General features: G+C 40.6%; 1 protein-coding gene across 37 annotated transcripts in view; it reads right to left on the bottom strand.

Moving 5' to 3' along the window:
* The window catches only part of LOC149305615 (regulating synaptic membrane exocytosis protein 2), a 271,086-nt gene that overhangs the window by 141,034 nt on the left and 114,459 nt on the right, over window positions 1-15,593 (bottom strand). For all 37 annotated transcript variants that reach the window (XM_089477182.1, XM_089477194.1, XM_089477190.1 and 34 more), the window contains one exon: window positions 3,173-4,086. In XM_089477182.1, coding sequence (XP_089333308.1) covers window positions 3,173-4,086 — 914 coding nt within the window. The remainder of the gene's footprint in view (window positions 1-3,172; window positions 4,087-15,593) is intronic.

Raw genomic sequence — 15,593 nt, 5'->3', positions numbered from 1 at the left:
ATGTATATTAAAATGAGCAGTTTAAATTGCATTCTTCTTTTGTGGGGTGTTGGTGACATTAAACTGCCCCTTTAATGTTCGAGGCACGGTACAACAATACTTAAACGAGAAACCTCCTCTAGCATGCTTCCGGAATTCATCTTTTTGCTCATTAAGGGAATCCTAGCTTGTTTGACTTCCTAGCCGAAGCGTGATTTCATTTCAGATGAATACTGTCCGTCAGTTTAATTGCATCCTTGGTATTAATGAGCGACCATCATGGATAACTTCCCTTGCCTTTAAGAGTGTCATTTATAAGGGCGATGTCTTATCTTATCCTCAAGGTCGTAAATCGCGGCCCTGCGCTGGCTGCCTGGTAACAGTAATAATCAGAGTGAGATCCCCCGGACAGCTTGCCGCAAACACAAGGAAAAGCCCTTTTATTGGAATACATTTCAACAACGTAAATAAATACAATGGAAATGACGGCTATAGTGCAAATAGCACATATATTTATTCCTAATTCTGCGCAAACTTTAATGCTGTCGTCTGTCTGTCTATCCTATACTCAAAAGCTGTTGGGCGTTTTCAATAAAATGAACGTTTACAGCGAACAGCAGGCACATAATTGTCGAGACTGTATATATATATTTATATATATATATTTACTCAGTATCCTGGCTTCAATCTTCCTCATTCTCTACGTACCTCCCAACGTATTCCCTTTTTTCTTCAAATTTATTCATTTCCCACCATCCCCATTACTTCCCTTCTTCCTGACACATATTTATTCTCGTGTCCACATATTTTTGTCTTTGTATTCCTACGCCCAAACATATTTTCCAGTTTCCTTTCCATTCAGATTGGAGTTAAAAAAAAAAAAAAAAGAATAAATAAATAAATAATAATAATAATAAAAAAAATAAAAATATATATATATATATATATATATATATATATATATATATATATAAAATAAAAACAGCCTTTGTTCTTGGGAGGCCTGATAAAATGGTTTAGGGGTGAGATATGGTCTTTGGGTGTGTTGTTTGCCACCCTTGGTCCACAGAGAGAAAGTACCTACTGGGCCTTGGTAGCTTTTCCAATTTATCTTATATCTTATCCATTGTATTATACGTGTAGCGACAGATAGATAGATAGATAGATAGATAGATAATGGTTAAAATAGAGGTCATATCATGATGGCAGACATTGTTGATGGCTCCATTCCTTTTGTTGCTATGGCGATATGACCAATTTAAACTTTGCCCCAGGGTCGCTTCATATACATAACCACGTGTGTTTTTTTTCCTTGATACGATGAGCAGTATAGGATCTACAATACTGGCATGCTATCTCCCCTCATAAATCTCTCATTATAGAGACAATGGCGGTTAATCAGGAAGAGAATTAAAGTCCTTCCTCTTTAAATGCAAACCCAAACGTTAGCCAAAACATGAGAGAAGGGCGCCGTCTAGTCATCAAACCAGCTAAAAACGAGCTTATGGCCAGTAATCATTTTCTGAAACCAGTAGGTTGGGTACTTTTACCCCAGCGAAGGACGGAAATACTAATTAAACGCATATCCGTCGTAATAAAGGAAATTAAAAAATCATTAATAGCAACGGCTGCTCTTCACATCCATGATTGTGAAATATACACAGCAGGGATACTCTTGCTGCTTTTACTCATATTATTTTTACTTTTTGATTTGATTATAATTCCAAATGATGCTGAAAGATCAAAGACCCTCGGCTTCAGAGGCACGTATCAGGACTGTGGGACAGATCACAGCCGTGATTGCAGCACTTTTAAAATACGTATAATTTTTACATAGGACAGCCGCACTCATACAAAGACACCCACCAGCCAACACAACACTATCTAACCATCTGATTTTCTATAAGAACACCATTATATTCCCCTAAAACAATATCACGCTTCTTGGATTGTTCACTTGTTATTGTTACTTTTTTAATGTCTTTAATGGTACTTTGTCTCTAATGAGAGCTCTAGTGGTTGATTAAACACGATAATTGCCACCTCTTTGGTCAAAATTGATCATCACAAATAGCTCACTGCCATGAAAAACACTAACTGGTTTCGCAAAACATTGGTGCTTTAACAAAAATATATAATAAAGTAGATACGGTTATATAAAAACACAGAGCGGCGCTTTTTAGATTGTATGCAATGCTTTCTCCTTATATTACTGAAAGGGTTAACTATACTAAAAACATAAAGCAGACACAAAGCAGAAAACATACTTATTCGGTTCAATGCATTGAATGAAATACTTATTAGTGAGAATAACTCATAATTAAAAAGTACATCTGAGATTAGTGGAGATGGTCCCAAACATGGGACCCAGCCGTCCCGAAGGAGATAACCCTCCTTGTGTTGGCAAGGACACCAACTAAACGTTGTTGCCGCTCATAATTAATTGCCACTTGGGCTTATCATCCTTTATATGAAAAAGCCACAAAGTGAAAGTCATGAAGGAGTTAAACTGGCAGGTGGCAGGGAAAAATTGCAATAAGTAATACAAATCACTCTAATCCAAATGGAGAGAAACAAAAATAGGGAGATTCGGGGAAAGGGAGCTGGAGCAAGAAGTAGAAACTCATTCATGACAAGCGAGGGAGAAGGAAGTGACCAAGGAGGAAAATCTGTAGCCGGCTGCATATCAGGGAGGACGGGATGGAAGAACAGCCAAAGAGCTAAATGAAGTCAATAGGAAACTAATGTCAGCAGAAAGTAACCAAAAAGGGAACAATAAAGACTGCTTCTAAGGGGCGAAAAGAGATTTAGGAAGAGGGATAAACACATAATAGTTCTGTACTCTTCTCCAATTATCATATGTTTTCCACATACTAAAACTATTAAAGGCTTTTTCTCTTTTTAAACCAAGAAAACCAGTTATAGCCAGGAGAAAGTAGTCCTTATTTGAATGTCAACCCTTTTTTGTGCCAGCACAGAAAAATATGTAAAGGTTTCGGGATCTCTGAGGTCTCTTCTTCAGATGGAAGAAGAGACCTTTACTTCTGAGGTCCTGGACGCTTATGTGACTTTAAATATTTTTCTATGCTGGCCCAAAAGAGAAGAAGTAAGAATATACGAGAACAAAGAGCATGGTACTGTCTGGGGTCTATATAGTCAATCACCATAAGAAATAGCACGTTGATGCTCTTACCTTTTTCACTAACACTTTCACTTTCAATCTCCACATCATCGCAGCTTGTGTAGTCTGGTGTAGATGCCAACTCCTCTTCTGAGCTGCTCAGTGAAATCTGACGCATTTTACCAGCTTTTTTTGTTTTGTGAGGCTTAGGGGGTGGTGGTCGGACAGATTCAGATTGGTCTGAACTTAAGGAATCATTCCGCAACATGGTTTCCATTTTTTCCCTTTTGGTTTTCCTCACAGCAGAACTTGGATCTAGGTGGTGCTGTTTCCGCAATGAATCTGTTCGCCTCATTTCTGGCCTATCATTAGGTATAGGGCTCCTCCTAGGAGTTGGGGGGCTATGGTTTGAGGTCCGTTGCCGACCCGGACTTGGTCCCTGACCATCTCTAGTTCTTTCTATAGAATAAGAACGTTGGCTTTCCATGGCTGCTCTACGCTCAGAGGCAGACCTTTGTCTTGGTGTCCTCTCAAGCCTCAACATGGACATACGAGATTCCTCCAATTCTGTGTGTGCCAAAGAAACATCGCTGTGCCTTCTTTCATGTCTTGCCCTAGATACCTCAGCATGAATTCGCATTTGCTCCTCATAAGGTTGTGGCTTAACTGGGTATCTGGCCAAATTAGGGTCACTTCTATACCTTGCTTGGTATTCCTCTTCTCTCCTCTGTCTCTCATATTCTTCTCTGTCCTGGAGGCCTTCCTCGTCTACCATATACTCGTTAGATCGCCGCCGGGTTCTCCTGTAGTCACCATGCTCAGGATCATCATACATTTGAGGCCCCCGCTGCAGTCGCCTGTCAGAATAATCCGATGGTGACCTAGGCATGGCGCTGTCTGATGTAGCATACTGTGAATGTTCACCTAGATCGTCCCTTGTGTCGTATCTTTGATTCTGGTCTCTAGATATCGATGGACTTCTATTCCTGTGGCATCAAAGAAAATGAAAATGGTTTTACTATTAAAAAAAAATAATTCTCATAATATTTTCTGTGATTTTAATACAATAAACTCAGTCACGTATAAAATTAAAATAAATATAACACGGAATAAACGAAAATCCTATTGCAAGTTGTAACCTGGGGTTAACATGTTCCTAAATCCTGGTACCATTGCAAGACGTTGAAGAAACATCGTCAACTAGGAACGTATTCAATACTCAATCATTAAAAAATATATATGCATTAACATTTTGAATGCAAAGCAAAACTTTTTTAATAAAACATTTAATCGTGCCCTCTGTTCAACTAAGCATAAAATATAAACTCCACCCCTCCACGAGTTACAAAATAAGTAAAATATATTAAAAAAAAGGAAAAAATAAACATACGCAAGCTAGTGCATAGCATTAAATATAAGGAGGATATGATTTAAAAAGTTAAAAGTGAAGACCAAAAGGACAAAGTAGAAAACAAAATGAAAAATCACATGGGATTTAGTCTGCTTTTTGCATGGGGTATTCAATAAACTGTAAATTGTGGGCGACTTAAAACATTTCTTGTAAAAGACTATTGTTGTGTCACGAAGGATGAACTTTGGTGTGAGATGGTGTGAGCTGGCCCAGCATGATGCGTAAAGAAATAGGTGAAATTTCTTCTAATCATGCATTATATTTGGCTATGTGCGATGGGAAAGCGCAGCCACGCAGGGTAGCTGAAACGACTCCTCTGTCGCTGGCGGTGTGATGAATGTGTTCTCAGAGCGGGACCTGGCACCGGCGGATATAACGGTGGAGAGCAAATCACTATTAATGAACTACATCTCCCATGATTCTCAACACACAAACAACCTAACAGGTCAAAATAGATAAGGTCTATAGTTATTTGTAGATCAATTCTTCTGAATGTTTGGGCATTATTTATTAAAGTGGAACCTTTCCCAAATTATAGTTCTATTCCTGAGAAAAATGTCTATAATGTGAATTAAAATATACCGTATTGGCTCGGATATAGGCCGCCCCCGTATATAGGCCGCACCCTAAAAGTTTGGTGCTTTTTTAAAGAAAAAGTTTTTTTCTTTAAAAAAGCCCCAAAAAACATGCTGCCACTCTGTCCTCCCTCCACGAGATATGCTGCCACTGTCCTCCCTCCCCGAGAAATGCTGCCACTGTCCTCCTCCCTCCCCGAGATATGCTGCCACTGTCCTCCTCCCTGCCCGAGATATGCTGCCACTGTCCTCCTCCCTGCCCGAGATATGCTTCCACTGTCCTCCTCACTTACCGGAGCAGACTCCCGGGTGTCTTGCGGGGCCGGCGGGGGACATCTACGCAATACGCGTATGCAACTTCCGGTGCCGGCACTGGATGTGCCAGCACCGGAAGTTGTATACGCGTATTGCGTAGATGTCCCCCGCCGGCCCCGCAAGACACCCGGGAGTCTGCTCCGGTAAGTCGGGGGGGGAGAGGTAAAACGCATCGTGCGGACGGTCCGCACGATGCACTTAGACAACCTCCCGTGCCGGCACCCCCCCGTGGGAAGTGTTGGCAGGGGAGGCTGTCTGAGCGTATCGGGGAGTAGGATGCAGGTCCCCTGCACCGCTGCGGGGGATCTGTATCCAAACCCCGCTGCCTGCCCAGCGCCTGGGACTGCATGTCCCGGGCGTCGGGCGCTAGACCCCGAATATAGGCCGCACCCCCACTTTAAAAACTTAAAGTGGGGGGAAAAAGTGCGGCCTATATTCGAGCCAATACGGTAATTTAATTTATGTGAAATGAAAAAAACTCACCCAGCTACAAATGTAAACTCAATTTTCTAATTTACAAGACCTTTATGTATATATATATATATATATATATATCAATAATTAACCTGGAATTTTTTTTTTTTTTAAATGTAATTAATGTGAAATAAAAAAATATTACCCAGCCACAAAAGTATAATCTATTTCCTACTAAAATGTATATATACATTAACATTTATACCGTATTTGCTCAATTATAAGACGACCCTGATTATAAGATGACCCCCCCCCCCCCCAAATTTAGTGTGTGAGGAAACTCTATTCCCGCCAACTTTCCTGCTCCCTCCGCGCGGGAAAAGAGTTTCCTCATATGGCGCGTGGGGGGTACAGCAGTAAGCTGCGGGCACGCACACAGCTTTAGGTACATACCCTCTGTGCAAAATAAGGAACAAATATTTGATGGGTGTTTTTTGTATTATTATTATTACTAAGTAATAAAATGTAAAAAAAATAGTTTTCCCTCAACATGTTATTACAGGGGTGTCCAAGTTTTTTCTGCAGCCGGCCACTTCATCAGAATTGTATATGTGCGAGGGCCGCACTCATTTTTCACTGTGAGAAAATATAGCCTTTAATAAAATATGCAGATTTAAATAAAGTAAACGACACAAAACCTGGCTGGCTGGGCATGATAGGAGTGTGATTGCTGTCAACAATCATATAGAAATTAATGGTTATTGTATTTTTTTGTCCAATTTTAGTGCGTTAACCACACTCTTGTTAAAAGTAACACAATTGGACAAAAAAAAATCAACAATATGACTTGGCATGATAGGAGTGTGATTGCTAACAGCAAACACACTCTTTTTATACCAGGCGACCAGTAAATGCTGGAACCTAGGCATGATGGGACTGTGACTACTGTTAGCAGATTGCTGTTAGCTGTTAGCAATCATACTCTTATCATCCCAAATCAGCCAGTACATGGTGGCTGTAAGTGCAGACCCCATACTGCTGGCAGCATCAATACACAAGGGGGCAGCTAGCCAGGTTTCAGCATGTACTGGCTGACTTGGCATGATAGGAGTGTGATTGCTAACAGCAATCACAGTCCCATCATGCCTAGATTCCAGCACTTACACATCCATGCTATCACACACACAAATTCATTCATTCACAGATTCATTCCCTCAATCAGGCATACTCATTCAAACACCCACCCCCACGCCCTTACCTGCACTACAGCTCTCGATGCCGCTCACAGACTTCAGCGTGGCCTCCTGCTTCCTCTGTGCAGGACAATAAGACCTCCCACAAGTAAGCAGCAGCAGGGCTCTTGTGATCCTGGCTGCCGATCTCACGCGGGCCGCACCTCAAGGTCCCGCGGGCCGCATTTGGCCCGCGGGCCGCATGTTGGACGCCCCTGTGTTATTATAAACACCTTTTTTAATAATCAGTAACAAATATGCTAAATCAAATGCAGATAGTGGCATTTCTGCGATGCTATCTGCAGTTTCTTTGAATTGGATAGAGAAGGCAGACACAGCTCCAGACCCGCTTATTGATTGAAATGTGTTGTAGCATACAGTAATCTGTCATCTGTCCTGAGTATTAGTGGAAAATGCACTAATGATTCTGTGATTCTGAGGAGATTTTTCCTAATTTGTCAAGTCGTTGGTGAAATGAAGCAGAGCCTGTAATGCATAAAGACTCCTTTATCATTTTCTAAAAATAACAAGATTTAATACCATGGAAGGACGACTTGGTTCTCCTCGTATGCGATTACAGTTTACAATGACTGTTTCGTCAGCGTTTAGTGAACTTTCTGGTATATGTACCAGAGCAATGGGGATAAAGCAACTTATACAATGAAACGTTTGATGAATATGGAGAGAAGAATGGAAAAGGCTTTGTAGGTAGGCAGGCGATAGGAGAAAGTAGAACATGTTAGCGAGACTATGGAATGTGTCAGAATAAGGAGAAGTTCAGGAGTGGCTATGGTTCCATGTGACCTCTATGAGCACTCTATGCACAGTCTTGGTCCAAGTCAAAATATGGCACCAATCTGGTAGATGTCAAGCACGTAGGAGCCTTTTCTAAAGACATGGCATTATCATAAGTTCATCCTTCACCAGATCCCTCTGTCCTTCTTTCCCACACTGACGACCATCATTACTAGGAGCTGAGAATGTATTTAGTCAGTAGAAAATTCTTCTTCTGTACTGCTTACATAAAGACTTAAATATTCTGAATAGGCTACCAAGTTGCATAAGAAGTCCTGAGTAAGGCCTGATCATGTCTAGAAATTCTGGCCCAAAGACAAAAGTGACCATTTTGGACATCTGAAACACGTGAAGCATGCAAGTGCTAACTAAAAAGGGCACATTATATAATTCAGGCACGTGACAAACAGCGGCACGGACCCTACAGAGTTAATTGTTATGATATGTCCAGTTTGCTTGAGTTGAGTTTTAAGAAAAGACTTGACCTAGTAGCTAAGAGCAACCTACAAGTGGCAATGGTTCTCCCACTGCCTACAGACATCTGTCCAAGTGTGCTGCCTCCTTAAATTCTCTGCTTAATGTTTCATAAATAGTAACATAGTAACATAGTTCATAAGGTTGAAAAAAGACCAAAGTCCATCAAGTTCAACCTATATACATATTGTGTCCCTACTGTGTTGATCCAGAGGAAGGCAAAAAACCCTTATGAAGCAGATGCCAATTGCCCCATACCAGGGGGAAAATTCCTTCCCGACTCCAAATATGGCAATGAGAATAAATCCCTGGATAAACGTTCTGTCCCTATTAATTAGTGCTGTCACTGGATTCGATGATCAATCCCAGCAGTATTTTTAAACCACTAAAGGGACTGTTTACTGTCCCTGACAGCTCAACTAAAGAAGAATGCATACTAATCTCTACCTGAGATAGAAGCTGCATCCTCTGAGGTACAAGGATTCTAGACAATGATTGGCTACTTGAAGCAGCCAATCAGTGACAGGGAAGCACTCAAATCGAGATCAACAGAAGCTCTTCCCATGGGGTCTGAATAGCCCTTTGCCCCCAGGATTTGCCTAACCAGTGCTGGAGCTGACTGGCGCCGAGTATATCACATGCAAGGAGATGTGTTCGGCTGAAAACCAGTGGTGAGGGGCAGAAGAGCAAAGAGGCAAATGCACATGGGGATATTCTGCAGAATGCACCAATGTGTTTGCAAAAGGGACACAAGAGAAATTTGAAGGGACGTCTCAGCTAGAAAACCCGTCAAAGTGCATATGCTGGCTGGAGTGTCTCTTTAAGCAGAGGGATCTAGAAGGCATTATAATGGAAGGTCTAGTCCACTGGATTGGTTGGTAGCCATCGCGAGGTGGTGCGTGGCCACGGGGATGGATGGTAAAATAGAATGGCGGGGTTCAGCCATCAAAACACAAATGCCATGCCCAGTGCTACAAGGAATCAATATAAACAAACAAAACAACTACTAATTACCAAGGCCATTTTTATAAAGATCAACATCAGGGCAAAGGTGTAAATGTGGAGCAATCACCATGGAAACTTTTCCTGCTAATTATGCCATATTACCCATTTTGATAAATATTTAATTTAAAGCACACATTTTGGGTTTTATGCAAAAAATATTAAGTATAACAATAATGAAAAGGCAGGAGGACCATGTCTTGCAGATGCAGCACTAGGTCATGGAAAAGGAAACGGCACAAGGTTTTAACCCTTCTGGCCACAGAGACAATACATCATTTTCCTGTTTTGGTAAAGAAAATGATAACAAAACAAACTGATAACGATTGTCCGATGAAATATCATAGGATATAGACGGAATAGAGAAAGACTATCAATTCAACGTTTGATAAATTGCTCCTTTAGTAATCTGGCGGTTATCACTCACGGCCTTGATGTGTCCAAAATGCCATACAGAACAATAATGATGACTCTGCCTCTCAGGATTAATTGATTAGTGTTAGAGGACAGTGTTTTAAGGAATCTGATCTATGTTAGCACCGCAGAATTAAGAGCTAAGAGTTTCCTTTTTTCCATAACAGCTAGGGGCAGACAGCGACCTTTATGCAGGACAGAACCTACGCGAACAGGACTTCGGACACTCCATGTCTGCAGTTACAAGCATATTTATTCATTTCCCTGCGGCCCTTTACATTCACATTAAACATTTAGCAACGGAAAAATAGATAAGTATGATCCATATTATAGTAACCACCGAATGGCTAATTCTTTTAATTGTGGCCTTTACAAATTTTAACTTTATCAGAGTCCATCGCTACATAGGCCCAATTATAATAAATTCTTACTCATGTTAGGCAAATAGTTTTTTTTAAGGTAAAATGTTATGAAATGCCGACCTCTCCTTACTCTTATAGGTACGTAATTTATAATGTACCATAGATGAGGAATGTCTTAAAGGGGTATCATACAAGTCCTATGAAGCTGCTTTCGTTGGTATGCAAATTATATGGAACTCATATTATTTATTATTATTATATAATATCTGGGGATATAGGGAGTAAGTATAAGGGCCGGTGTACACCAAGGTGTATTGTGGTGTTGACAGAGGGTCTGTTTTCAGTTAGAGGGACACTGCCATCATGCGCACTTTAATACAGACGATAGGTGAGATGCCGCTTTAAATTTCTGTTGTGTCCCCTTCGCCAATGCTAAAGGGGGTTTGTAGAATCCCCCACATGCATCTGTCTGCCCCTAGCTATTTTTCCTGTAGGAGTTGTGTTTGGCTGCACATATATGCTTAAATTTGATATACATACTGCCAGTCCGATCCAACTCTGGATCTAGATTTCAATAAGAAAAGCTTTCCGGCCACTGATTGGTTACTTTAAGCAGCTAATCAGTGGGAAGAATCATAGGACCACAGAGAAGGAGGGCAGCTGCAGGACTGCAGCTTCTACAAGAAGAATGCATTCGGGAGAATACATTCTTCTTTGGTGGAGCTGTCAGGAACAGTAAACTGCCCCTTTAAGACTGATGCGTCAGCTGTCAAAAAGACACATATATTAATTTTTTATTGTCCAAAACCATTGCATGTCAACCCCTGCTGTTCTCAGACTAAGCCTCCGTATGATGGCATGTTATCCTATTTACCATGCTGGATGGATGCTGGCAGGGTTGAATGCTGCCGCCGGAGAGAATTATTGGTAGTATGTTGGGGTGCCCTCCCAAAGGCTGCACATGTAGCCACCAAATTTACAATTAACAAACCATTTGTTTTACTAATCTCTGCAAGAAGAAGAAAAAACCCAAAACCTGCATTTTGACCTCTTTAAGGACAATCGTGGTGTTCAAAGAAGAGTTACTTTTAGGAGATGTTACATTAAATAAAAGCCATATCTCAGCTGGTAGAAATCTGATGTACCTAAATGATGCGATTCAAGGACACAAAACTGTTGACAAAGGCTGAAATATTCATTCTCTTTCTGCATTGCTTGGTATTGATATATTGCAGCCTTCATGATAAGTGTAGACCGCGAACTCTCTCCAGATTTTTCTTGAACTGAATGTACGTTATTCCCAAGGAGCATTTTCTAAGAGTAAATAACGATAACTATAAAATATTAGTTACTTACTTGGAATTGGTTCCTCTTTTCTGTTCCTAATTTACACTTTATGACAATTCATATAGAAAATTACCAGAAATGTAATGGCTGCAAAGCCTCAGATGATGACATTAAATGTAGGAAATGGATGTAGATAGAAAAAAGACCCAAGTATAACCTTTTTTGCAATATATATGTTGACTCACCAATTACACATGAATTTGCATTAAAAGAATATCATTTTTGAAGCTTTCTTCTGCATATCTATGATTGGCAGCTGTCTAGAATTTATAGGAGACCCCCGTAACAAATAGGTCTCTCCAGGGTGAGGGATCAGTTCTCAAACTTATCACACTGAACTCAAGCCATTCTGCGTTCTCCTTACAGCTACAAAAATATACAAAATATGGGAGCGCACAACCTAAAGAGCCTAAAAGGCACACACATTCAGATTCCTGGGCTGCTGCTAGAATAAAAACGACCAATGAATACACAAAACAAAGCAAGAATTCAGCAAATACCAAACTTTGGGGTACTTTGCCATAGTGGTGGGCTGAGCAATAAATGGCCATACAGAGTGATGGAAATCACCAATATTTATGGCTTTTGAATGGTATTCACTGGGTATGCGCTGAATTCTTGCTGTTTTGTGTTCTCTATAAAGCCACCCTGAGCAAATGCTCTCCGCTTACACTTGCAAAAGATCATACAGAATATGATGGCGCTATATAAAACAATAAATATTAATAATAGTAATAACTATTTTCTGAAGAAAAGCTTTACAGTCGTATAAAAAGGTATTTCCTTTTTGTCTGCTTCATATTTTTACCATGCAAGGTTCCTAAAACTTCAACCAAAACATATTATATAAAAGAAACCAGTTATTTGATACTCATGTGATGCCCCTGTTTGGTAAAGAATCACCCCTTCGACAAAAACCTGCTTCACTCAGACCAAAACCTGCTTCACTCAGACCAAAAGCTGCTTCACTCAGACCAAAATCTAATGATTCAGATCTTCATATAATACTTAATGCCTGAGCATCCATAGGTAAGCAAATCGGAAACGCATCCACGATTAAGAAGGAGTCAGTCCTGTTCTTACTCTTATACTGTGATGGATAATCCTTCAGACTGTCCATTAATTTGTGGTCATTTTTCAGAGTTGTCAGCGGCACCTTAAGTGATGTTTCTGTGAGACATCAGCGCACATTCTACTCGGTAAGCTCTTTTCACAATTCAGCTCATAACATTTACCGAAGCAATGATTCTGCACATTCTTATCTGCTTCCAGGGACCCTTAGGAAAACACTGATGTGTATCGGAGGGAGGAGGGTAGGACTGCTATCTCCCCGCACAACACCACGAGAGATGAAAAATTATGTTCTGTTACATCAGCCATTAGAACTGGATAAAACGACTAACACTGCAAAGCTCATATACTTAATACTTATATATATATATATATATATATATAATCATGATTTTGTCTGTAACACTTCAATCATCATCAATTAGAAACAAAATAAGCAAAATACCAAATATATGCTTGCTTTTTCTAAGCACTATAAACAATTGATTTGCCCTCTATGGTTGGGGTGGCTTCTCCACTTCTCAACTTAACGGAAACCTCCAGCCATCATATGCAAGATTATTATTATTATTTATTATTTTATATAGCACCATCAAATTCCATAGCGCTGTACAAAAGATCTATTTTGCAAATACACGGGGGGATTCTGAAGAACCCCCCCCAAATGCGTGTGTCCCACTCCCCACCCCCCAGCTTAATAAAGTGCAGGAGATGTGTCTGGCTCTGTGCACGCGATATACCCATCTCTAGTAAGCTCCGACACTGGTCAAGGACCGCTGCAGGTGTGGGGTCTGTTCGGACCCCCGTGAGCGTGTGTTGTTTCAACAGGGCAGCCTCTTCTGGGTCAGCCAAGTGCTTTTATTTTCTCGATTTGGAAGCAACCATATTAAAGTTCGGTACTCCCAGAGTACTCAATAGTTAGAATTTAAATTGATAACTTTAATACAATTCCAGTTCTTGATAGAATCCTAAATCAATTAAGCTGGATAACGGTAGTTTTGCCACACGGGTCACAGAAGGTGCACTTATGAGTAATCCAGCATTTTATGCCAAGAGGTTTCGCCTAGGGAATCAGTGAGATATGATTCACTTCTCCATCGCTCCTTCCACACCAATGTTTGTGAATACTTTGTAACTTTTCTGCTTTAACCAATACTTCGTGGAACAGAAGCGGGTTCACATAATGTTTCTAGTCTGGATTCAGTGAAGTAGACTGCAAACCACAGAATGGTACCGATAAGAAGAAATCTGCCTGCTGAATCTCACTTCTTCATGTCGTAGCGGTCTCAGAGCCTCCGTATTTTCCAGTACTTTTCATACTATACGATACCATTCAAAAGTTTGGGATCACCTCTGTGTTCCAACAGCATGTTGTGTTCGCTATTTTAAGTTGAAGTTTAAAAAGTTAATTGATAGTTAGAAAACCCTTTTGTGATTATGTTACAGAAAGAAATAGATTCCCCCCCCCCCCTTAAAACAGCTAAGTGACCCCAAACTTTTGAACAAGGAACTGTGAACTTCTTACGAGTTATAAGCGGATACTGAGTGCTGGTCATGCTCCTCGTATATTTCCTTTTCTAAAGCAAAGTTGGCTCCATAGTCTACTTGGCATTTGCAAATAAAGAACAAATCAATGAATAATTATGGAAAAAGAACCGCCCTTTAACATATAAATTATTGCTTCTCGAAAAGACGTGTAATTAACAGAGAATTATAGACCTAAAATACAGAAATTGTACAGACGTAACATTAAGAGATGCATCATTTACAAACAACGAAAGTGTAATTAAACGGTAATAGAAAACACAATAACAATTAAATTAAACTGAAATACAAGCTGCGAGTAATATTTCTATCAAAATGCCTAGAATAATCAAATTATATTGTAACTTTATTTTTACTTTAAATGCGGGTTAGAGTCCGTTTTGCATGAATACCGATGTATTTCATGGTAATCGGTCCACGTATTCTTTAGTTATGGGAGATAAGTTTATTCCTTCCCAGCTACCTCTGCTGACATCAGGAACGGGAAGCAAACTTCCTGCACATGCTCAGTAGCGCTTACGCCAAACTCAACAGAAGCCTGCTGGGGCTATCAGGCTGTGTAGGTGGGGCAAGCCTTGCATGGGACAGGGCAAGTCAAGGATAGGGGCGGAGTTAGACCTCCAACAATGATTAGGAGAAAAATTAGGAGGGAGAGGGTATGGTTACAAACCCCCTAACCCCACCCCGCACCTGGAGGAAGGTGAGGAGTGACCCGGCGGTCCAGGAGAGCAGCACTCCAGGTATTATTAATAGACCCCCATCCACTTTTTTCTCCAACAATAGCGTGTATCCCTCCACATCCCTCAAGGGAGGGCTCGGGTAGCTGAAGCCAGAAAGTTCCCAGGTAGGGTCACAAACTGTGCGCCATGCACCCTGTCCCAGTCCTAACCCCAGCCGTTCTGTATCCTAATAGAACATTCATAACCGCTCCCATCCTGATCATTAACATAAGGGGTTGCATCAGTCCCATACAGAGCTCTGACTGGATCATCCAGCAACAATTAAATAAATGAGGAAAAAGAAAAAAGAACATGATCACCAATTGTATTTATTCAACACATGGTCAGAGCCCAGCGCCATCCGCCATCTTGTCAACGATCCATAGAAAAGAAGTATCATAGTATCATAGAAAGTGGCTCCAGGGACGGAGAGTGCTTACCTCCTCTTACAATTTCTATATGGTTAGTGTAGTCATCCTATATATAGTATATATAACCGTGAAGATTTGATCCATCGGAGAAATCATGAAGTCCAAAGAAATTGAGCAAGTAAACGCTACTAAGAAGACCAGGCATTTCTAGTTCTAGTTACTGGCGATCTAGCGTTTCCTTTATCCTCCTAATATCCCTGATGATCACGTAAAACCACAATTCCTTTGGAAATATTTTTTTTGTATGTAGTGCAAAGCTCAGCAACAGACAAAAGGTAAAAGGTATTGCATGTGGTTACAAGGCCTCCCGTCTGCACTCCATAGGAAGGAGACAAGCACATGTCATTATGGGATAGCCTTATCCCATACATTTAAATTCCTTCACT

The sequence above is a fragment of the Sceloporus occidentalis genome, unplaced genomic scaffold (genome assembly GCF_023333645.1).
Source record: "Sceloporus occidentalis isolate IW3139 unplaced genomic scaffold, rSceOcc1.0.p SCAF_11, whole genome shotgun sequence".
NCBI lineage: Eukaryota > Metazoa > Chordata > Lepidosauria > Squamata > Phrynosomatidae > Sceloporus > Sceloporus occidentalis.
The sequence above is the reverse complement of the archived record's forward strand: the minus strand, read 5'-3'. Positions and strand labels throughout refer to the sequence as shown.